The following is a 26122-nucleotide window of genomic DNA, read 5'->3' on the forward strand; positions in this document are numbered from 1 at the left end:
CTATTGAAAAAAAAATTGCTATAAAAGGAAGTCGGCTAATGTCGCATGTTTGGTATGCCCATATATAGTAGTTGCTGGCAGACTCGTGACTCACAACTACTGGTTAGATCTTTGGAAACTGACAGGTTGCCCTTATAACTAGGTCGAAATCTTGTTAGCAAGTGTTATTTTGTCGCAACATTTTGGTATTCTTAAAAAGGCAGTTTACCTCGCTCCTGCTCATCTTATTAAAGCAGAAGTAACTTTTAAAAAAATATTCACCGTGATTCACTGTGAATTCTGAAACGAATTAATAGGGAAGGTCTTTGTTCTCACCTCTTGCTGCTAAATATATCCTGTCTAGTTGTGGTATATAAAGACCAGCCTTTACCGACTGCCTTATCATTTTTCTGTCTCCTTCGCTATTTCCTTCTTCAATAACTAAACATGTCGTCGGGAATTATAGTGAGCCAGCAAGTAATTGATCTGTTTCATGATATTAAATCGAAAAAAAAAATCCGGTATTGCATACTGGATTTAAATGATACCGAAACGGCACTTGTACCAGGTGAATGTGTTTTAAAACCGGAGCCTGCAGACGTGAGTTTATGTGCTGTGAAGAAAGAATGGGAAAGCTTTTGCTCAAAACTCACACTCAACGACTGCCTCTATATTATATACGACATGAATTACCAAAGACCTGGTGGAGCGCGGAGAGATAAACTTCTTTTAATTAGTTGGTAAGTATTGAAATAATTTTTTTTTTTTTCATAATTTCGTTCAAATTCTTTTTACTTTAAGGGGTTATTAAAGCGGCATAATAACTACAGATGTATCCCTGGGTCAATATAAAGATCTTTACTCGTGAACAAAAAATAAAAAATAAACAGCCTGCATGTAGAAAACGAGGTTAAACAATTTGCGCTAAAGACCCTGGGGACTTTAGGAAAATTCATAAGATCCGATTTTTCCGTCATAACTTTCGGTAAAATGGATATATATTGATTTTTTTTAATGCTTTTATTTATGGAAGAACCGATTCTGAAAAAAAAAAGATTTCAAAAATCGCATTTTAAAAATTTCACTTGCGCTCCCACGTCCTTCATTTTTCACTTTTTCCGGATTTTTCTTTTTTGCGAAATATATGGAAATGTAGAAAAATAGATTAGGATTCTGAAAAAAATTTGTAAAATTTTAATTTTTCAACAAATATATATACCCCAGGCCTTCAAGCAGGCTAACCACGTGCTAGAAATAACAGCCAAATCTCACAAAACTGTGATAACAATGAAAGAAACATGTAATCAATCTAACCACCTTTCAGCAAAGATTTCTTTCAGAGTAATTTCCCGCTGACAAAGTAATTCACGTGAAATTAAAGTGTTTTATTTTTTAAAACTTTTTTTAGAACTTCTTTTCGAATTTTTTTTTTTCAATCAATCTACGTGGGAAAATACGGAGATTAAGAATATGGAAAATGAACTGTTGTTTTGTCTAGTTAACATGAATTATTGTCATATTACTGTGAGAAATTACTCTGAAAGAAATCTTTGCAGAAAGTTAAGTAGATTGATTACATATTTCTTTCACTGTTATCGCAATTGAAATTTTGAAAATGCGATTTTTGAAATATTTTTTTTTCAGAATCGGATCCTCCATAAAAAAAAAGACATTCTTTCGATATAACTCGACAAAATCAAAACATTTCACCAGGTATTTCCGTGGGTTGTGGAGTATAGATATAACGAAATTATGCCAGCAATGTCTCATTTTAAATTGTTTCATGTGTGTATGAAAAATCCGCAGATTTCCCAGCAGAAAACAGAATCGAACTGTCATTTGCTTCCACGGAAATACCCGAAGTGAAATGTTTTGATTTTGTCGAGTTATATCGAAAGAATGCAAAAAAAAAAAAAAAGAAAGAAATCATTATATATCCATTTTTCCGAAAGTTATGACGGAAAAATCGGATCTTGTGAATTTTTTTCATATTCGTTTTCTACATGTTAAAACCCAGTAGTTTGGTTTCTTTTTTTTTTTGTTCACGGGTGATCTTTATATTGAGCCAACTTTGTTGCCTTATAACTTTCAGGAAGTTATGAGGCAACAAAGTCGGGTCAAACTAAAGCGTTTGACCCGGTCATAAAAACAAACAAAAGAATAGTGTAATTGGTGTAAAACAACTTGCTCTAAACGAACATGACCAAAAAATGCGCGCTCGCAAAAGGGGTGGGGGAGAGGACTCGGAAAATTCACATCGTGAATGATCCGGGCACAAAAGCAAAAAAAAAAATGTAGTAGGTGTAAAACAACGTTCTAAACGATTATCAACAACATACACACAAAGAAATGGTTGGTTCAAGGCAAGTGTGCATTGAACTGAATTTAAATAAGCAAGAAAGATATTATCAAAGAAAAGGCCATAGCACCATCTTTAGTATCTGTTGTTGTTATTATGGAGTTGAATATGTGTGTGTGTGTGGTGAAGTTATTAATATCAATACATTAACCAACACCATTGAAGTGAAATAATAGTTTCCTATACTTTTGGTTTGGCACTGCTGAATTGAGTCAACGACTATATAATACAAGTCAGGAGAAAAAAAAAACGAAAAATGCGATATCCATAACAGTAAAGAAATAAGACCTCCCCCAAACAGTAACCCTTGTGTTTAAAATCTCCCTAACAAAAAAGAGAGGTTGTTTGACTTTAGTTTGAGCGAAAGTCGGTGTGGGTGGGTACACATCTAGTTATGCCATTAAAGCGATGTACTTTTAAACTTACGGATGGTTAACAAAAATCTGTTTAACAGCTGATGTTATCAGCTAGTGCTCGGCTAATTGCGACGGTCTTTTAATTTTTAATCAGCATTTCATATATTGTATTTAAATGTACATATGTAATAAACAGTATTTTTATGTATAATTTAAAATGCTAGGCTATTTTCCAAAGCTTAAGGTGGAGGATGCATTTAAGTGCCTCAGTCGATTATATTTGCTTTTGCCCAGTTTAGTCATTATAAATATAGACAAATTTGGATATTATAGGAATGTTTTATAATTGATTCGTTGAATTATCCGGTACTACTAGCGAACAGTGGTCCCGGTGCGCTAGCTAGTCGTAAGTAGTCGATCCTACAACGACTTGCGCGTATGTTTGTATTTCAAGGCTGAATACATATCAAAGAAAATTAAATAATATTTTTCGAACAAAGTAAATAAATTATTTTTATAAGGAGTGGCTGTGTGGTAAGTAGCTTGGGACTGAACCCGGAACCATGTGGTTGGTTAGCAAGCTACTTACCACACAGCCACTCCTTATAAAAATAATTTATTTACTTTAAAAAATTATTTACTTTGTTCGAAAAATATTATTTAATTGTCTTTGATATGTATTCAGCCTTGAAATACAAACATACGCGCAAGTCGTTGTAGGATCGACTACTAGGGGGACAAACACACACACACACACACACACACTGTGTTTGTGTGTCTGTATTTGTCCCCCTAGCATTGCTGGTGTGTTTACGTCCCAGTCACTTAGCGGTTCGGCAAAAGAGGCCGATAGAATAAGTACTGGGTTACAAAGAATAAGTCCCGGGGTCGATTTGCTCGACTAAAGGTGGTGCTCCAGCATGGCCGCAGTCAAATGACTGAAACAAGTAAAAGAGTAAAGAGTAAACTAGGGTTAGGGTTTAGAATTCAGGGTTAAAAAGTCGTTGTAGGATCGACTACTTACGACTAGCTAGCGCGAGTGCGCGCACCGGGATTACTGTTCGCTAGTAGTACCGAATTATCCGTAAATTTTTAATTTTTCTAGTGAGGAAAAAACCCCAGTATAAAGGATAAACTTTAATAGGCCTAAGCTAATTCCCACAATCCTTATGGTCCTTAGTTTTAATTTTGTTGGGCATTTACAAAACTTGAATCATAGAGTTGGTAAGCTTAATTCATTAAAGTTGATTTTGATTTAGATTTAAGGAGATTATTTCGAAATTTGTACATATTATATGGCGGACAAAAGGGTAACTGCAGTAATTGAAAGTGAAAGGAAGGTATTGTCATTGTGTGTATAAATGTTCGTGTTCTGTACCATTTCGTACACCCCACCACGTATCTTCTAACGTAAAAACGTTCAGTTTGATCATTTCCGAAAAGAAAAAAAATAATAAAGAACCGCATCTTTCGACTAGTCCTGTTGTTGACGATTTTTGCCGATTGTTAACGGTTACTTTCCTTCCACTTCAATCGGTGCAGTTTGTTTCCCTTTGTTAGCCATATTATATGAACTAAGTTCGAAAGATCGCCATTATAATCACTCCAACTACGCATGTTGGTGTTAGTTTCGTGGTGATTGCTCAAAACAGTATATAATATAGGATGTGTTGCATACAGGATATTGCCATTTTGGCTAATACTGTTTAGTTCAGTGAAAAGTAAAAACTATGGCTAAGTCAGCCTCTAATTTGGTTATAATATACTTTCAAATATTAGCTTCATAAGTGTGATTATGAAATATCTATAAATAATTGTTGTCCAAGGCAAGATCAATCAATTGATAGTTGGTTACTTTGCATCTCTAGTATCTGTATTGACCTTTATAGAATGAGGTCACCAGATTTCTCCTCTAGTGCAAATTTTGTGGGTGCCATGTAAACACATACATGCCAGCGTTGTGTAAAAGCACCCAGTACACTCTGTAAAGTGGTTGGCATTAGGTAAGGCATCTAACCATAAAACCATGCCAAAACAGAACTTGGAATCTGGGTAGCTCTTAAACTGGCCAGCTCCTGTCAAGCTGTCCAACCCATGCTAGCATGGAAAACAGATGTTAAATGATGATGCTCTCTCTCTCACACATATATATTAATGATAGCTTAGTAAAATTTCCATTTACAGCTTAACTCAATACATGCAATAGGAGACACTTGTCCAAAGTTACTGCACTGCAGGACAGTCTAAAATTTTCTATGGCCTGATGTCAACCCTTGCCTGTTTCTAAGGTAATATTTCCCACAACCAGATATGTTTTCATGGAAGATTGGAAATGGACACTGCTTGTATGGTGATATCACTTGCAACTATCATGTGATGTCAAACCAAGGAGGCAGTATTGTGCATACACACACACACACACACACACACACACACACACACACACACATGTATATTAAAGTACCTCAAGTTTCTGTCTTCCAAAATCCATTTGTCTGGGTTTGCCCAAAATTTCATGCAGTTGAACTGAATCTGTTGGGAAGCAAATTTCTTCAGTAATGGCTCTGGTGAAGGGTGGGATCTGCATATGTAAGACTGGCCAAGAAACACCATGGCAAAGTAGTGTCTTGATTGCTCCATCAATAGTTAAGGGTACAAAGGTGTGTATAGAATGTTTGCAACAGAGCAGACTGCTCTCTAGTGCAGTCTTGGCATCCAAGGGCCAAGTTCTGATGTTGACCAAGCAATAGATTGACTACTATTTGAACAGAAATTATATATCAGCCATTAATACCATAGGGTGAGGTTTCATGCAAATTTGGTTGCTATTTGTAGTAAGTCAGCTGCTAAAAATGTAGCTTGTTGAAATGTTTTCAAATTATAGGCTGCTAAATTCCTTGCACCACTTAATATAACTTTATAAAAAAAAAATTCCTTTTTGAAACTTTTGTGAACACTTAGTTTTATAAGTATAATCTTGAGACCTCTATTATATTTTGTTGATGTGTACAGATTTATGAACAAATATTAACAATTTCAAACAATTTGTGGCAACCTTTCATTTTGTGATGCATATGAAGGCAAATAACAAATTGTTCCAAAACATTGTCTGGTAAACCAGTCTTTTCAGACTAGACCTCAGTAATGCAGCATTGCATAGGAGCTCTAACAAAAGGAGTATGGAATTTCATCAAAAGTAAATATCTTATGAATAGAATGTAAGATGTTTTCTTCTCTCGTGTCATTTTCACTAAGTATGGGTAATATTTCTATGATATGAAAACTGGATTTCTGTGTAAGGTTCTGCAGTTTTCCTTTTGTTTATATATGTTTGCTTGCAATTTCTAAAGTAATCATTGTTATTAGGAATCTTCAGATTTTCTCCATTAAGTAGAAGGAAACTGCATTGTGAATTAAATGATCTAATCAGTTGGATTTCATTTTCTCATCTCAGAATTAATGAACTAGTCTTGTAAGCCAGATTTTCTTTAATAAATAATGTTGAATGGGTGCTTTTTGAACTACAATAGTTAAAATGCTTTCATTTGCTAGAGGATTGTCTATATTTTGATAAAATCTGTAGTGAAGCAAATTCATGTTGTAAAATATATTACTTGATTTTTATCTTGTTTCAGTCTTTAAACTGAGGCCATGCAAGGGCACTGCCTTGAAGAATTTTAGACAAACAAATTGACCCCAGTATCTTTTTTTTTGTAGAGCTTGATACTTATTTTATCAGTCTCTTATACCACACCACTAAGTTATGGGGATGTAAATGCACCAACACCAGTTACGTGGCATTGGGAGACACACACATGTACACAATGGGCTTCTTTCAGTTTCCATCTACCAAATCCACTCACAAGGCATTAGTCATCCTGAGGCTGTATAGTAGAAGAGGTGCCATGTATTTGGGACGCAAGCTTCTTACCACGCAGTCATACCTACACTGTGTGTGGGAAAATCTCAGAGAAGCAGCGTCACATGTGTTTAATCTAAGTTCATTAAATGTTATATCTGTATTTAAAGTGAAATTTCTTGATATAAAATTTGTGAATAAATTGGTAATAGATTTGAGAATAAATCAAATTGGATTGAGTGTTATAGAAAGTAAGCTTTAAGATATTTATTTTAATATAAAATAATGAAAATAACATTTTTGTAAAATGAATTCATTTTCTTCCAAAAATGTATCAGTTTATAAATTTCATATTTAAGATCTAAAAAACATAGTTCTGGAATTGCCTATTCTCTGTTGAAATGTGTCATTCTTCAATTATGAACTCTAAAGCTTGGTAGTTATTTTTATGGTATAGATTGATGCAAAAATGGTATTTGACTGTTATGTTTAAAGAATTTGTACTTTTTATCATTTTAGGTGTCCAGAGAGTTCTTCTACTCGTAAGAAAATGATTTACACCTCAACTCTTAATACTTTAAAAAGTGCTTTGGCTGGTATTCAAGTAGAAGTTCAATCAAATGATTTGGGTGATCTAGACTTTGAGGAAGTACTACAGAAGGTGGACAAAAGCTGAATATTCTCATCCATATTTTGCAAAAATGTTATGTATATATATACATACGTATAATGTCTCAACTCGCATTGTATTTGTCTGACCATGAAAATTTGTTTTTATTTTTTTAAGATTTTCTAAAGCAACAAAAATTTTAGATTTCATAACTGATAACTGTTTCATCTGTCTGTTGTACACAACATTTCTTCTCTGCTATTTTATAATGAACTAATTTTTATCTGACATTCACTATCTGGTTCTTTTTTTATGTTGGCGACATAAATCCAAAAATTTAAAGAAATACTGCTTATGAATATTAAAGGATTTATTTTTCTATGTGAAGTTAACAAGAAATATTTAGTATAAACTTCCATTGTGCAAAGCATGCCATCATGGAAAAAATTAATTATACTGAATTAAAAGCTGAAGTGTTAACAAGCATGGAGAACATGACTTTCAAGTGCTTTAAACACGGAATGGTGTATCTGCCCTTAGATTTACTAAACTTTAGCTCTTTAAAAAAATTGTAACAAATGGATATTCAGTTTAAATTGCTGCTGACTGCTTCTTCCCAACGTGGTTAAACTTTGGTCTGCATCTTGCTCAGCCAGTAGCTTTTAATGTCCATAACATTTTTTTGATTTTTATATCACAATAAATTTGACACTATTGAAAATAAAAAGCTTTTCTTTTTTTATTTTTGTATTTCCATTTGTGAATTATGAATATAATTAAAATGTATAGAAAATATCTGCAAAGAATTTCTGGAAGCATTGTAGCAATTTCTTTTTAAATCTCAACCTGAATATATATCTAGTTTACTAACATTTTTGTAAGATCTTGTTTATTTTGATCCTGTACTTCAGAAATTTCAGCATAGATGTCTTATTGTAAGACTGGTAAGAATTGCAAAGAAAAATCTCAATGGGTAGCATTGTTCTGTGTGATGTTTTTATTGAAAGATTTTTTAGGTTTGGAAATTAACCAGAGTTAATGTTTTTGATACATATTTTTCTTCAAATTCCTTTGAATTTTGTAGAAAGTTGATTGATGTTAGTATATCATTTGCATATAAATACAGGAGTAATTCACTCAGTGAACATTCCCTGTAGGGTTTAGTTCAAAACTACTTGCAAACAATGGTTACCACACAATATGTTGGGTCTCCTTTCTCTTGAACTCACTATGACAAACTATAATGCATTACAAACCATTCTAAGTAATGCATTTTGCATTGTTATAGGCTTCATGAACACTGAACAAGTTTACTAACTACATTTATACCAATGAGATAGCTTATGTGGTCATATGAGGTGCTAGGAATGGTAGTCAAATTTTTTAGTCATAACCCTTTAGCATTCAGATTACTCTGTTATATATATAATCATCATTGTCGTTGAACGTCTGCTTTCCATGCTGGCATGGGTTGGACGGTTTGACTCGAGGACTGGTGAGCCAGAAGACTGCACCAGGCTCAATCTGATCTGGCAACGTTTCTACAGCTGGATGCCCTTCCTAACGCCAACCACTCCCAGAGTGTAGCTGGTACTTTTATGTGCTGCCGGCATGAGGGCCAATCAGGCAGTACTGGCAATGACCACGCTCAGAAGGTGTTTTTTGTGTGCCACCTGCATGGGAGCCAGTCCAGCGGCACTGGCAATAACCATGCTTGAATGTTGTTTTTCATGTGCCTGTATGCCGATGCTGGCAATGATCATGCTTGAATGGTGCTTTTTACATGCCACCAGCATGGGAGCAAGTCAGTGGCTCTGGCAAAAAACACGCTCAGATGGTGCTTCTAACGTTCCACTGGCACAAGTGCCAATCAGGTGGTACTGTCATCGGCCACGTCAGCAATTTTTGATTATTCATACTAGCAAGAATATTTTACGGAATTAATGGTAAACCTATTGGGTTATGTCTGAAAACATTATCCAAAAAAGTCTGAAAGCATAGCCTATGATGTTTGTATGGAAAAATAGTCACTCATCTGCTTCTCATTGAAAAGTGAATGAAATTGGAATATGATGATTACTTAATGTACTTTATATATACATTTTATATACTTTATGCACAATTTTATTGACTTAATTACACATCACTCATAAAATAAATATTTGCTCTTATTTTTCCATTTTTCCAATAAACAAAAGAAAATATATCTTGTACATAGCAATCTTGAAATAGCAATCTTATGAATCCAACACTAACCACTAAGCTGTTCACCTCCACATATTGCAAATTATAGTATGTAAATATTTATCACTAGAGAAATTCAAATGGTATGGTTTTGCTTGATATGGGTAAAACCAGCATCTGTTGTGCAACAGCTATATTCAGTCATGAAGTCAGATCCCATCTTGGACCAACACCTAAATGGTGATGAAAATCTTAGTATTTTTAATTTCTAATTCAAAAACAGAGATGAACCACCCTGAAAGAAATGTATATACAGTATACATGTAGTATTTGTATATATTTCATTTTGAATGTTAGATAATTAATGTTGGTTTATTCAATTAGAAAGCAAAAACCTAATGACGATATAATTAGCACCTAGCACATCTTGTTTCTTAATTTCTGTTTTAATATTTAAATTCTTTATTTGACTGTTATTTTCAACCACAAAATATTTATATCTGTTTATGAAATTCTCTGTATGTACTTTTTCTTTCTTGGCGATCGAAGCAAATCAATGACTTCGTGCTGTAGCCGTTTTTCTTCCTATGTGATTTAAAGCAGTTTTTGATATGTGGTATTCCAACATTAGAAACGAGTTCCAAACATGCTATTCAAGTTCGCTGAAACTTATCTCCTGCCACTCAAAATAACAATTCAAATGGAATAAAGAGTACATGCATCACAACAACAACAGCGAGTATGTGTGTAGACTTACAATATCCTATTGTTAAGAAAATTTTACACAATCATTCAATAAAACTCAAATGGGATAAAGAGTACATGCTTTATCCGCCTAAATAGTGTAACGAGACCTACTTGGTAGTCAAGTCTCTGACGCCCCACTTTATTGAGGCCACCGTTGTTACAAGTTATGGGAGTGGGGGGGAAATGTTTTCATTTCAAGAATGCACCTTTATCCCACGGGGTCAGACATGTGTTTAACGTCTGCAGATCGTCATGTCCATCAACAAATCCCAAGGCCAAACACTATTGGTGGCGGTCATCCATTTGGGGGAGCTGTGCTTTTCACATGGGCCACTTTATATGGCCAGCTCCCATGTGGGGAGTAGAAACGCCCTTTTTGTGTATGCTCCACAAGGCAGAACATGCAATGTTGTCTGTAGCGAAGTTTTATAGACGTAGAAAGAACAAGTCATCACTGCAGCTGATATGGTTATAGACAGGTGATGCGGAAGCATTGGCCAGACATATTCTCAAACCATGGCAGTATGACTCGTGGACTCTTCCTCTTCTTTATTGGACAATGCTGACTCTCCAACAACAATGCTCACTTGGCCAATATCAGTGCTTGGCCAAGTTGCTCATATAGTTAGGCTAGAAGGGCCAGGCCCCTTATTTTTTTGTTAAGGCTGCTGGTGAATTTTCCTATGTTACTGCAATTCGGATCCCCAATGCAAACCTTCGAATCAACCTTCTCTAATGCAACCTTATCCAATCCAAATCTTTGAGTCAACCTTCTTCACTGCAGATCTCTAATGCAAGCTTTCGATGCATCTTTAACCAATGCAAACCTTCGATGCAACCTTCTCCAGTGCAGATCTTTGATGCAACCTTCTCTAATGCATATTTTTGATGCAGCCTTAACTGATAGTACCCCTAGGTTAGGACTAGATTGGGGTTAGTTGCTGCCTTTTAGAGGCTCCCGGGCCCCCTTTCACTAGGTTAGCTTAGGCTTAGTTGTGATCCGAACATAACCTATTCTGATCAGAGGATTAGGAGCCCTTTTGGGCATTCTATTTTCCTTGCCGGAAGGGCTCCCAGCCCATGGTCCGGGGTGGGTGGGTTAGATGATGGGAGTAGGGTTCGAAAGGGCTGGCATGTACAACTTGGTCATCTCTGCCGGTCAAACTCCCAACCCATGCATTCCCGTCATGACAAAGATTCTGCAGAACTGGGCTTGGTATGAAAACCAACTTTAAAGTATAAATATAGATTTTTTGAATCCGCAATGTTGTGTTTGGTTAAGTCCTATTTGGGGTGAAAAATCAATAAACCGATTCCTTATAGAATTTCCCTCTAAAATTGACTACACCCCATTTTCAGCCATAACTTTTACCAGTTTTGTTCAAACTTGATGCTGGCGTTACTTAAAACTCATGGGATCTTTGAATGCTTTAAATCCCCCCCACCCAAAAAAAAAAACAATCGATGAGTGGAAAAATCAAAACAATTCCTTATGGATTTCCTAATCAAATTGTCTGCAACCTATTTTCAGCCAAACGTTTACCAATTTCAACAGATTTTGCTCAAATTTGATGTTGGTGTTACTCAGTTTGGTTTGAAACAAAGTGCTTGATTAGCTTAATAATCCTAACTTAATCCCGAGCAGCGCCGGGTTATACTGCTAGTCTGAAATATTTACAATACCTTCACAAGGTCAGCTTTTTACATGATTCTGACTTAGACTTAAATTATTGATGCTTACGTTGAGAATGCAAATGTAAAATTGGAAAATATGTAAACATGTTTTTATTAATGATATGTCTGGAAGCAAATTCAGCTAGAATAGCTTATGGGGATTGCCACTTCTTTACAGAAGGTGGTCCTCTCTTCAATTAGTAAGCACTGTCATGAGATTTCATGACTAGTACGTCTGACATTGGACAAACAGACTGTGCTGCAGATGTTCAGGAAGAAAAGTGTGTGGTATTGAAGTTGAATGCTGTTTTAGTTAGTGCTTGTTTCAAGATGGATTTTTCAATTCTTTATTCTTTTGCTTGTTTCAGTCATTTGGCTGTGGCCATGCTTAAAGGATTTTTTAGTCAAAGAAATCGACCTCAGGACTTACTCTTTCACTCTTTTGCTGAACTGCTAAGGTACAAGGATGTAAACACCAACATTAGTTGTCAAGTGATGGTGTGTGTGTGTGGAAGAAACAAATATATATGTCTATATATATATATATATATATATATATGTATATATATATATACACACACACACACGATGGTCTTCTTTCAGTTTCCATCTACCAAACCCTCTCACAAGGTATTGGTTGGCCTGAGGCTATAGTAGAAGACACTTGCACAAGATGCCATACAGTGGGACTGAACCTGGAACCATGTGGTTGGGAAGTAAGCTGCTTACCACATATTGTAGATTCAAACTTATCAATCTTCTGTCAACTGCTCCCAGTCTTCAACATTCACACTAAAAAGCTTTTGACAGTATCACTAAAACATTTCTCAAGTTTATATCTTGGATGATTACCATATTGCAACTCTATAAAACTGCTTAGGTAACCTGTCAGCTTGCATCCTAATAAGGTACCCAGCCCAATACAGCTGATTGTGCATGAAGAGCCTTCCAGATGCTTTGCTGGCTTTTACGATACTCGGGATCTATTGCAGAATCAAGGATCCATCTCTGGAGAGAGTACTGCTAGTGTAGATGAAATACAACCACATCCAATCATATACCCTGGATGGTGATGTTGAGTTCAACATGGTTCACCTGGAAGCTAAGAGAACATGAGTTTTGTCTTTAGACTGATGGTAAGTCCAAAAGCAGTGCACATTCTAAAGAAGAGATCCATTATAATCATCATCAATATAAAGGAACTTATGAACTATGGTCTGGAATGTCATGGAATTTTGTGTGTTGAAGTGTGTTACATCGAAGACATTGCCTATAGTTCTGAAGTGAAAATGTAGATGCCGATACAAGACAGTTACAAAAAAATATATAGAAAAATGAGTATTGGAGCAGGGATATTACCTTGTTTAACCCCTTTTATTGATGGAAATTGGTTCCAAGAGCAAATTGTTGAATTTATAAAAAGCTTATGTAATTTCTTAACTCTTTAACAGTTAAACCAGCCATAGCCAGCTTAAAATGTATGAGATAATGCATGATCAATTGAAAACAATGTGAATGAAACCACATTGACTTCCTGGAATAGTAGAGAGACATATTCAGTTAGCTGATTAAGTAAAGCTGCAAAATCCTTACCAACTGCTTCATGCGTGCTTATTCCTCTAATTTCTACTCATGGATTTGAAATCCTTTCCTTTGCTCAATGAAATTAAAATAGAATCAACCCAGTCTTGGGGGACTGGAGTGCTCGACCAGATGTATTAGATGGTGGATCTCTACAGCAAACCTTCACCCTCATGGAGGATTTCAGGGGGAAATCCTGGTGCCTTTCCAGTATTTCTTTGATCATTATTTTTATCTCATCCATCTTGGGATAATTCATCATGTCAAGGACAATATCCTATTTTCATCTTTAAGTGAGGGATTATATAATCTGTGAAGTGTTTAGTCCAACATTTCATGAGACCCTCATGATCTTTAAAGAGAAAGGAACCATCCTTAGACTTCTCTATTGCCTCCCAGGTCTTGTGATCACATCTAATATGGGTGTTGAAATCATCAAGAAGGAAGTTCTTATCTATTTTTGGAATCAAAATTATAATTGGTCTAAGATTTTGATAGAAAACTATGATAAATACACTGCTGCTTGTCAAGAGTGGGAACACAAAAAGGAATGAAGGACAGTCATAAAATGATAGCATGGTAAAGGAGCTCAAATGTGCATGATTCTGTCACTGAAACCATGAGGTTCTAGTTTGTGGGTTAACTCTGTATGAATGGCAAAACCCACTTATTGTTTTTTACTCTTTGGTTTACCCTCCTAGGATGGTTTTCTAGTGATTTTACGATTCTAATATTTGTGGTGGACAGATGTAAAGTCGAGTAAAATGACTTAACTTGACTTTTATTTTTCCATATATATATATATATGAGTTCAATTCCTGGCAACATGTCATGTCCTTGAGCAAGACAACTTTATTTTACATTGCTGCAGTCCACTCAGCTGCAAAAATGAATATTACTTGTATTTCAAAGGACCAACCTTGTCACACTGTGTCATGCTAAATCTCTCTGAGAACTATGCTAAAAGGGTACCTGTGTCTGTGGAGTGCTCCGCTACTAGCACATTCATTTCACGAGCTGACTGTTTCATTTATCAGATCAACTGGAAACATTATCATCGTAGCCAATGGAGTACCAGTTAGTTACAAGCTATCATATTATGTCAGGTTGCTCTGAAGTGCTACTGCTAACATAACCCAGTACAACCTGTTACATGGTCAGACCACCAGCGACTAAACTGGTAACCCCACCAAGCTTACTTGGAGGGTGATTTTGGACACCTGCAGGAATTAAAACAAGACCCCCATCAAAGGGTGGAAGAATTCATGTGAGTTAATGGCCACTCCAATGTACATACATGCTTGTGATATATGCACACACAGGGTTGACTGGGCTCCTTAGTATCATTAAGACAGCTAATCTAAGAGATTGTGCCATACTACCTGGCACTTGTAGTACAAGAGAGGTCAATAAAATATGCAGCCTCCATAATCATCCAGTCATTTTACTCTAGCTTGCCACTGGATATCAGATTTTGGGGGAAGAGACAGTGTTATACATGTACAAATTTGTAGTATTGCTATCAAAATGTACCCTTTTCAAATCCCATGGCAATTAAGTAGTGGAAACACGTGCAGGCTTAATAAGCTGGGAGCATATAGTCACAAATCTGTACAAAGGCAGTTCAAGGCCCATCTAACATCACTGCATTGTTAACAAAACAACAGCATGCTTCAGTGAGGTCACAAGCATCTTGTTGTTTTGTTGACCAGCTTGATTGTAGAAAATTTGTTTGGGTCACCTTTTCTAGACCTTTCCCAGATTTCTGTACAATAGCACTGCTCCCCAAGAAATCTGGGAAAGGTCTAGAAAAGGTGACCCAAACAAATGTTCTACCATCAAGCTGATCAGCAACCTGCATCAATAAGAAAAGAGGCAAAATCTTTGTAGAAATGGCAAGTCTTCTTTCTCTTTGGATTGTTAGGTTGAATCGTCAGCATGCTACTATTAGTCAAGAACTTGTAGCGAGGCACAAAGAAGCCAGTGCAATTTTGAAACCATTATTATAATGGTTTCAAATTTTGGCACAAGAGCAGCAATTTTGGGGGAGGGTTAAGTCAATTACATCAACCCCAGTACTCAACTGGTACTTATCTTATTGACCCTGAAAAGATGAAAGGCAAAGTTGACCTTGGCAGAATTTAAACTCAGGACATAAAGATAGACAAAATGCCACTAAGCATTTTGCCCAGAGTGCTAATGATTCTGCCAGTCCTTAATACAAGTCCTAATAATATATAATTATAAAAATACAACAGGATTTTTCAAACATTGAATAGCTATGGGGATTTAACACAAGTAAAATAGAATCAAAGGGGTCCATGGATAAAAACTTGTTGAGAACCCTGCTCTAGAATATTTGTTAACTTCCCTGCTTGACTAGTGCTACTACTGCCTGAGAAACTGTGATGATCCAGTATGCCAGTGATTATCAGCTTGAGAAAATGGTGCACATGGATTGCCATTTGAAATGGAATTTGAAAATAATTACTCAGCCTGACTCTATCCACATTTTTGTTTTATTTTATTTTTTAAAAATTTTGTTTCAAGAGAATTCTGAAGGAAGAAAACAGAGGAATAAATGAGGATTGGAAACTGCAATTTTATTTTTTGTTTGCAAAAGATAAGATGATTTACCTGCTTTGTGATACTGTAATATCAACATTAAAGAAACTCGATGCCCTATCAGCATTATGCCACTCATATGAACCATAGATATTTCAGATTAGTGGGAGGGGTGCAAAAGGTTGCATTGCAGAAATTGAAAGATGAAAAACAAACGCAAAGACAGTTATTTCAAGCAGTGGTAAGACCTGGAAATGATGCCACTGAAGCAACTTATAAAGTAGCTTATATACTAAGGAAAAAAAGGGAAGCCATTCAGTGATGTGGAAATCATAAAAGCAGGCATTGTAGAAGTTGTAGGATGCTTAGACCCTGATAAGCTTTCAAAATACAAACAATTGCCTCTTTCAAGGGGAACCATAACTGATCGGCAGCATGAATTATCCCTCAGCATAACAGAACAACTTCACACAGTACTTCAAAGGAAAATACATATTATTGAATCACTTTGGATGAAGCAACTGATACGGGTTAAACAATTTTTTTCATTTTTTGAAGCTAATTAGTACATAGTAGTGAGATTTTTACAAAATAATGTAGATTTTGAAGAATATCTAATTGAAGTTTCTGGAATGCTGCCTTATTAGATTACAATTAACTTAATATGGCCTTCCAATGTGAAAAGCCTCCCCACTTCTGGAATATGAAGACTGTTCTTGGCATGCATGGTTAAATAAAATCTTAGGTTATTAATATATATTCTGCAAGGTGTTTGAAGCTCATTGTACTTTGGGGATATCCTGATGCCTGGTCAGAGTTCTTTTGTGACCTACGTCCTGCACTTTCTCTATGCTAGAACCCACTCCTGGTTCTTTGCACTGTCAAATTCTAATGGTGAATGTTTGTGGGGTGAAGGCATTGTAATGAACTTTAAACTTCAGCCTTCAAACTTTAGATATCATGACAGCAACACATCTGTGTGTGTATGTTTTTATGTAGTTTTTACTGACGTTGTCTTGATAAGTTGTTTGTTGCCTGTCATTCATTAATTTTATGTATGTTCATTAATTTCACGAACTGACTGTTTCATTTATCAGATCAACTGGAAACATTATCATCGTAGCCAATGGAGTACCAGTTAGTTACAAGCTATCATATTATGTCAGGTTGCTCTGAAGTGCTACTGCTAACATATAACCCAGTACAACCTGTTACATGGTCAGACCACCAGCAAAGATATAATAGCCTTGGTTTGCTTCATCATAAATACATTCACACACCCACATACTTGTATGTGTATATGTACAAGAGGTTAGTAGTAATATTGTATTATAGGTTGTGTTAAATTACTATTGTGATGTGTCAGTAGATTTTTTTTTTTTATGTATTATCTTTGTATTATTTATTTATTTGGGCTGTTGAGGTGGTGAAATTATTTATATCTAGGTCATGTTGTCAGTGGAGTTGTTAGATTTGTGTGAATTTATATCTTTGCTTTTATGTCTGGTTTTTTTTTTTCATGCTAGATATTCGTTAGATCATCATTGTCGTTGTCGTAGCCGCCGCCGCCGCCGCCGTCGCCATCGTCGTTTAACGTCCGTTTTCCATGCTAGCACGGGTTGGACGGTTCGACCTGGGTCTGAGAAGCCAGGAAGCTGCATCAGGCTCCTGTCTGATCTGGCAGTGTTTCTACAGCTGGATGCCCTTCCTAACACCAACCACTCCGTGAGTGTAGTGGGTGCTTTTTACGTGCCACCGGCACAGGCGCCAAGGGAGGCTGGCAACAGCCATGATCAGTTGGTGCTTTTTACGTGCCACCGGCACAGGTATCACAGCTACAATTTCCATTTGATTTTTTGATGTTGATGTACTTGACTCAATAGGTCTCCTCAAGCACAGCAGGTCGCCCTACAATCCAAAGTAAGCACAGCAGGCCGTCCTGCGATCCAAGGTACTTTGGATGAGCTGGGGCTTCTATGTGAAGCTGGTGCAGGAAACAGCCATGAACTCACATTATTTGTTGGGTTTTTGCAGTCAGAGCATATCTCCAGCAGTATCGGTCTTTCGTCATTGCCTCTGTGAGGCCCAACGTTTCAAGGTCATGCTTGACCACCTCATCCCATGTCTTCCTGGGTCTACCTCTACCCCGGATTCCTTCAACTGTTTGGAAGTGGTACTTCTTCACACATCTCTCCTCATCCATCCGTAGTACATGACCATATCAGCGCAAACGTCTCTCTTGCATGCCACCTCCAATGCTTCTTATGTCCAGCATTTCTCTCAGGGCGCTTACACTCTGTTGAATGTGCACACTGACATTACACATCCAGTGGATCATGCTAGCTTCATTTCTTTCAAGCCTATGCATGTCCTCTGCAGTCACAGCCCATGTTTCACATGGCAGTTCGCACACATGCATCATACAATCTACCTTTCACTCTGAGCGAGAGACCCTTTGTCATCAGTAGGGGTAGAAGCTTTCTAAACTTTGCCCAGGCTATTCGTATTCTAGTAGTGACACTCTCTGAGCATCTACCTCCACTACTAACTTGGTCACCTAGGTAGCGGAAACTATCAACTACTTCTAGTTTCTCCCCCTGGAGTGTGATGTAATCTGTTTTATGAGTATCTCTGGTGTCTATTGCACCTGTGCATCTGCCACACACGAAAGCTATCTTCTCGGTTAACTTTCCTTTGATGTTGCTGCACCTCTTATGCGTCCATAGCTTACACTGGGTACATTTTATGGAGTTTCTACCTACACTTTTTCTACAGATCGAGCAGGCCCACCTACATGAGTGGGTGTGTGATGAGTTCGCCTTCCTACTTACTATAACTTTGGTCTTTGCTACATTTACTCTAAGGCCTTTTGATTCTAAACCTAGCTTCCACACCTGAAATTTCTTTTCTAGTTCGGGTAGTGATTCTGCTATGAGGGCCAGGTCATCAGCATAGAGGATTTCCCAGGGGCAACCCATCTTGAATTCCTCTGTTATTGCCTGGAGGACTGTGATGAATAAGAGGGGACTGAGGGCTGAACCATGGTGGACCCCTTCTTCTACCTGGAATTCTTCACTATACTCATTATCAATCCTAACCTTGCTAATGGCCTCTCTGTATAGGGCCTGTACAGCCTTTATTAACCATTTGTCAATCTCCGGTTTCTGCATTGCCCACCAGATAAGGGATCGGGGGACTCTGTCAAAGGTTTTCTCCAAGTCCACGAAAGCAAAGTAGAGGGGTTTATCTCTAGCTAAGTAGTTTTACTGCAGTTGTTGAACCAGGAATATGGCATTAGTGGTGCTTCTACCTGGCACAAAACCAAACGGCATCTAAGCAGACTCTCTCCCTAATGTGATGGGCTATGACCCTCTCTGTGACCTTCATCACCTGATCCAACAGTTTAATACCCTTATAGTTATTTCTATCTAGATCGTCACCTTTACCCTTGTAGCAATTGACTATGGTGCTGCTATGCCAGTCATTGGGAATGACTCCATTATGAACTACCTGGTTTACAATGTGGGTGACTAGGCCATAGCCCACACCACCAGATATTTTAAGTATCTCAGCAGTGATTCCTGATGGGCTGGGAGCTTTTCCTGGCTTCATACCCTTAATTGCTTTATCTACTAGGGAGTTGTCTATTCGGATAGCTGGTCCCTCTACTGGGTCAACATTTGGCAGGTTGTCCTCCTCCCATTCATTCTCCACATTCAGCAGTCTCTCATAATGGCTTCTCCAAGTCTCTTTCTTTTCAGAAACATTAAAAGCAAGAGCATCATCATCCATGTGGACACATTTCTCTCCTGTGACATCACAATTTTCTCTCACCCACTGTCTACCAATCCGAAATACCGCAGTTCTTTGGTCCTCATGTTGCTGGACATTAGCAAACTTCTTCTTTTCTGCTTCGCCCTTGGCTATGTATACCTGCCGCCCAGCCTCCCTTTTGGCTACCTGGTACAGTTCCCTGCTACCCCCATCTCTCCAGGCTTTCCAGGCCTGTTTCTTTGCTCTAATGGCTTTGTCTACTGCATTATTCCACCAGCATGTAACTCTAAGTCTGGAAGGGACTTTGCACCATCTGCAGATTTGGTCTGGGGCACTAAGCAAGCTGTCCCGTAGGTATTTCCAGCAACCTTCTATGTCTGATGTCTGTAGCTCCTCCTCCTCCTTCTCATCAAATTTCTCAATGAGGATGTCCCTAAATCTCTGACCATGTGAATGTTTCTTTAGCTTCCAAATCCTTCTTTTCTGGATTGGTCTGCTTCTGGCCTCGAGCCTAAAGTCACTAATGACTAGCCTATGCTGGGGGGTACATTCTTCACCCGGGAGGGTCTTTGTATTTAAGAGCAGCCCTGCATCCTGCTGTCTGTTGAGGATGAAATCAATCTGGCTAGCAGAGTCCCCTGATTGATAGGTTATAAGGTGGCTGTCTGGCTTCCTGAAGTTAGTGTTGCAGGTATTGCCCTGCAGCCAAATATCCTTCCTGTCAGTAATTTTTACCTGTTTTGTACATAAAGGATCTTTTATTCCACACACCTTCAAAGGTGAAAAACCAACTGATAATTTGGTGATTGGAAATAACTCAGTATTTATTTTTCTTCAGAGAAGCACAAATATAAAGAAAAAGCACATCTATCTTTTAGTTTTCTTCTACAAATTTACTCAGAAAGCTTTGATTAGTCTGGAGCTTTAGTAGAAGATGCTAGCACAAAGTGCTGTGCAGTGGAGCTCTATCTGAAACTTTATGGATGGGGAATGAACTTCTTAAATATACAGCCATAGCAATGTATGAAGATAAGTGTGGATAAGTATTTGTCATGAGGCATACAAAGGCTGCTAGTAGTAGTGCTATGATGCATGAGTTGACAGAATGAAAAGCCAATGACAAAACTTAAAGTGCATGACAGTGCAAGGAAGTAATGACAACAATAAAACTACATATTGCTTTTATTTCTGATTTTTTTTTTGTCTATGCTGGCATTGGCTGGATAAGATTATTGAGACAATATTCTATAACTAATTATTACTTTTCTAATTATTACTACCACTAATTATTACTTTTCAAGTTTTATAATTTATCTTCATTCTACCTTATTTGCCCATCTGTGTCTGTCTCCCTACTTAACATCTGCTCATCTTTCTACTCCACTTTTAATCGTACTATGCTTATCTATATATGTTTCCTACATTTGTGTATGTTACCATCTGTTTCTAAGTATATCTATCTGTTTTCTGTTCATTTCTGTACCCTCTTCTGGAGCCTATATATTCTTACCTCTCTTTCATTAATGCTTTCAAGAATAAACACAGTAAATTGATTCATATATTGCAATATATTGTGAAGGCACATGGCTCAGTGGTTAGAGCATTGGGCTCCCAATCATGAGGTAGTGAGTTTGATTCCCAAATGAAGTTGTGTATTGTGTTCTTGAGCAAGACATTTTATTTCAGATTGCGCCAGTTCACTCAGCTGTAGAAATGAGTTGCGATGTCACTGGTGCCAAGCTGTACCAGCTTTTGCTTTTCCTTTGGATAACAGGGGAGGTTGGTATGCATGGGTGACTGCTGGTCTTCTATAAACAACCTTGCCCAAACTTGTGCCTCAGAGTGTAACTTTTTAGGTGCAATCCTATGGTCATTTATGGCTGAAGAAGATCTTTATATTACAATATATATATAACATGCAAACAATACATGCATCCTTGGTTCTGATTTAAGAAAGAGGCAGAGAATCTATTATTGATAGAGATGGGGAAGGCTATTTTCCCATTTACACCAGAGATCTTATCTGTTATGCAATTTTTTGTTGGATAGACATGCTACCCCACCACATGTGTATGTGTGTGTATGTATATCTATCTATCTATCTATCTAACTCTCTCTCTCTCTCTCTCTCTCTCTCTCTCTTTCTCTCTTTCTCTCTCCCTATATATATGAAGCTTAGCTGTCATTCATAAACTGAGTTAGGCTGGGAGTTTTACCATGCTTTTGCTAATTGTTTTAGGTGCCTGTGTAAGTACTAGCAGATGTAGACATCTCGACCTCCTTCCCTAACTTTGACCTAGCAGAACATAAAGGTTGTGATAACTAGAATGAAAAAAGGCTGCACTAGGTAGTTACTTATTATATTGGTCTCTTCTGGTGAACAGCTAAGTTATGAGATACATTAAGAAAGAAACACTGGCTGTCAGGTAATGACAGACAAAAAGATGTACATGTACATTTATTTATCTATATCTATATAACCATAATCGTTTCTACTTTTCTATGCTTTCATGGGTCAGACAAGACTTCATTAAGGCTGCTCAGGTGTTTCTGAACAAGGTAATTTTTCATCTAGTATATCAAACAATGAATAGCCTGGGCATGCTTTTGCAGAGAATTCCAAACAAATCACACCGTCTTTATGAATGGTAACTCTTTGTTTACAAATGGTATGCAGATGTCAAGACAAGGGTAATATGTGCTCAGTTATGCAGACAGACATTAGTAAGGACCACCTTGAAAGAATGGTATTCAACAAAATACTAACAGTTCATAGATGTTCAAAGAGAAAATGGTTGTGAACAAGATGATATGGCAAATGGAAAAGGTAATCAAAAGGTTTGAAATCATTCTCTTAAAATAAAAACATCTCTACTCCTACCACATAATGACTCAAAACGTTGTGCAAATTCCTCAAAATACACTATTAATTATATAATTATATTTTTATAATTATATACTTAAAAATTAGGGAGAAAGCCTGCTTAGATGAGATTCAGTTCAGCTTTGTGCCAGGTAGAAGCACCACTGATGTTATATTGTTGGTACGGCAACTGCAGGAGAAATACCTAGTCAAAGATAAACCCCTATACTTGGATTTTGTTGACTTGGAGAAAGCCTTTGACAGGGTCTCCTGATCCCTTATATAGTAGGCGATGTGGAAACTGGGGATTGACAAGTGATTAATGAGAGCTGTACAGGGACGCCGTTAGTACGGTAAAGGTCGGCAATGAATATAGTGAAGAGTTCTGGTAGAAGTAGGGGGTCATCAAGGATCAGCCCTCAGCCCCCTCTTATTCATCATAGTCCTCCAGGCAATAACAGAGAAATTCAAGACAGGTTACCCCTGGGAGCTCCTTTATGCTGATGACCTTGCTCTCATAGTGGAATCATTACTAGAACTAGAGAAGAAATATCAGGTGTGGAAGCAAGGTTTAAAATCAAAAGGCCTTAGAGTCAAAGTTGTAAAAACCAAAGTCCTAGTAAGTAGGAAGGCAAACACATCACAAACCCCTTTAGGTAGATGGTCCTGCTTGATCTGTAGAAAAGGTGTTGGTAGAAACTCCATAAGATGTACCTAGTGTAAGCTATAGACACATAAGAGGTGCAGCAACATCGAAGGAAAGTTAACCGGGAAGATAGCTTTTGTGTGTGGCAGATGCACAGGGGCAATAAACACTGCAGGTGCTCAGAAAACAGATTCCATCACATGCCAGGAGGAAAACTAGAAGTAGTTGATAGCTTCTGCTACCTAGCTGACCAAGTCTGTAGTGGGGATGGATGCTCGGAGAGCATTGTCACTAGAATAATAATAGCCTGGGAAAAGTTCAGAAAGCTTCTGCCTCTACTGGGGCAAAGGGCCTCTCGCTCAGAGTGAAAGGTAGATTGCATGATGCATGTGTGCAAACTGTCATGCTATAAGGCAGTGAAACATGGGTCGTGACTACTGAAGACATGCATAGGCTTGAAAGAAATGAAGCTAGTATGATCCGCTGCATGTGTAATGTCAGTGTACACACACAACAGAGTGTAAGTGCACTGAGAAAAATGCTGGACATAAGAAGCATCAGATGTGGTATGCAAGAGAAATGACTGCGTTATGGATGAAGAGAAGTGTGAAGTGTCACACCCTAACAGTGGAAGGAACTCATGGAAGAGGGAGACCTAGGAAGACATGGGATGAGGTGGTGAAGCATGACCTTCGAATGTTGGGCCTCACAGAGGCAATGACAAAAGACCGAGACCTTTGGAGATATGCTGTGATTTTGAAGACCCAGCAAGTAAAGTGAGATCGTAGCCCTGGCCTACACCAATGTCGCATAACCAGCCCATTTAAAAAGTACCTTTGAATAATCAGATGACATGCCATGCATCAGGAAACCTACTGAGTCAATTAAAATCAAAATCAGTGCCACCTGACTGGCTCCCATGCTGGTGGCATGTAATAAGCACTGTTCATGCGTGGGTTGTTGCCAGTGCCACCTCATTGGGTTATCCCATGCCGGTGGAACTTAAAAAGCACCATCCGAACATGGTCAATGCCAGCCCCCCTGCCCCAACTGGCTCCTGTACTGGTATCATGTAAAAAGCACCATCCGAATGTGGCTGATGCTGGTGCCACCTGACTGGCTCTGGGCTGGTGGCATGTAAAAAGCACCCACTGCTCTCTCAGAGTGGTTGGTATTAAGGAGGGCATCGAGCTGCAGAAACGTTGCCAGATCTCCTGCTGACTCTTTCACCACAACTTTCTCTCTTTCCTCCTGAATCTTGCAGCTCACCTGCAATGGACTGGCGTCCCATCCAGGTGGAGAACCTATATGCCAAGGAAACCGGGAAACTGGCCCTATGAGCCAGGGATGGCTCAAGAAGGAGCAAACAATCTCCTTCTGACTAGGATTCTCAAACTTCAATGCACTTATTATAGCACTGCAGCCACTTCGTTAGTGAAGTGAAGGTGTCCAGAACCCTTGTCACAACCTCTCTTTTTCTCCTTTAGCTTGGGAAACAATTGAATGTTACAAGGAGCAAGGTCTAGACTGTAGGGAGGGTGAGACAGAGTTTTGATGCTCATCTCTTTCAAGTAGTTTGGTACCAGTTTGGAAATGTGGACTATTGCATTGTCCTTGTGCAGGTGCCACCGATCTACATGGAAGTGCTTTGACCTTTTGTGGCAAAATCTCTTCCAGAACTCCCCCAAAGCCTCCACAAAATACTCCTTGTTAACAGTTTGGCCAGAAATAACTAAAATGATAACTTTCTCATTTCCTGTGAATATACATTATCTCTTTACATTATCACTATGTATGCATATCACTATATATATCATATCACTATACATGCAAAGATCCATGAATTGTATGCTATGTTAACAATAGCAGCCTTATATTTTCTATGAATAACTAAATATACACCAAGGAAATTTGGTCAATCTTGACAAATAACAAATATTTTAGTACTTAACAGCTACTGTTTGAAATGCATCATACTATTGACCACTACTGCCATTTTTGAGAATACAAGCCTTCTACTGTCATTATCATTGCTGATCTTATCATCATTAGTTCAAACCTTGCTTTGGTATGTTGTCATGGCTGGGATGAACCTGAACCAAGTGGATACTCTGTGATAGATTCCTCTCAAATAATTACTTTATCAGATCATGTTCAGAATGAAGACATCTACTTAATTGATAATCTATTTTCTACCAAAATTTTCTAAACTCTGGCTTGTTGTCATGGTATGTCTGTTATATTGAACAAATGCAGTTTTAGTTTGATGAGTACAACCTTAACCTTGTGAAACTCAATTCTCCTACCAAACATCCTTGTATTACCCTGGCATATCTATCTATTCTTCACTTATTTGGTCTAAGAGGATATTCAACAGCCTTCTAGTAATCTGACAATGAGAGAAACAATACTCTGCTTTTTAACTTTGGCTTCCATAAATAGATATTTGTGAAATATTTGTAACATCTAGTCATATTATAGATTTTTATGGTAATTTACATGAAATTATTTGTGCCTAATAAACTGCATGATATTTACATGATATTGCTTTGCCTGGTAACTGCAGTCTAACTGTTTGAAGGCAAATTCACGGCTAAAAGACACATCACTGTGTTTTATTTGGTGACTCCAACCTACACCCTGTTGTCTACTATATAGATAAAGAGGATGACATATAAGCGGTGCTTATTTGAACTTTTGGCATCCAGACATTACAAGTGAAGAGAGAAAGCTAAGGAATAAATCTTTCCATAAGTTAATCAATAACTTTGAGATGACCTTTTAAAGAATCTGCTGAATATTACACTAGGTTCATATAGTTATGTTGTCTACTCAAACTATAGATTTAAAAGTATGTCACATTCTTTTTACAAATATCTTCTATTACATACACATCACAGCTATTCAGATTTTTTATTTTCACAA

At 37.5% G+C, this 26122-nt stretch overlaps 1 protein-coding gene across 1 annotated transcript; it reads left to right on the forward strand.

Annotated features, from left to right (window-relative positions):
• Positions 1-103: 103 nt before the first annotated feature.
• Positions 104-7890, forward strand: LOC115211838 (cofilin). Its single transcript, XM_029780559.2, has 2 exons — positions 104-719; positions 7073-7890. The coding sequence occupies exons 1-2, from the start codon at positions 427-429 to the stop codon at positions 7227-7229; spliced, it is 450 nt and encodes a 149-aa protein (XP_029636419.1). The 5' UTR covers positions 104-426; the 3' UTR covers positions 7230-7890.
• Positions 7891-26122: the final 18232 nt, after the last annotated feature.

Source organism: Octopus sinensis, linkage group LG1 (genome assembly GCF_006345805.1).
Source record: "Octopus sinensis linkage group LG1, ASM634580v1, whole genome shotgun sequence".
NCBI lineage: Eukaryota > Metazoa > Mollusca > Cephalopoda > Octopoda > Octopodidae > Octopus > Octopus sinensis.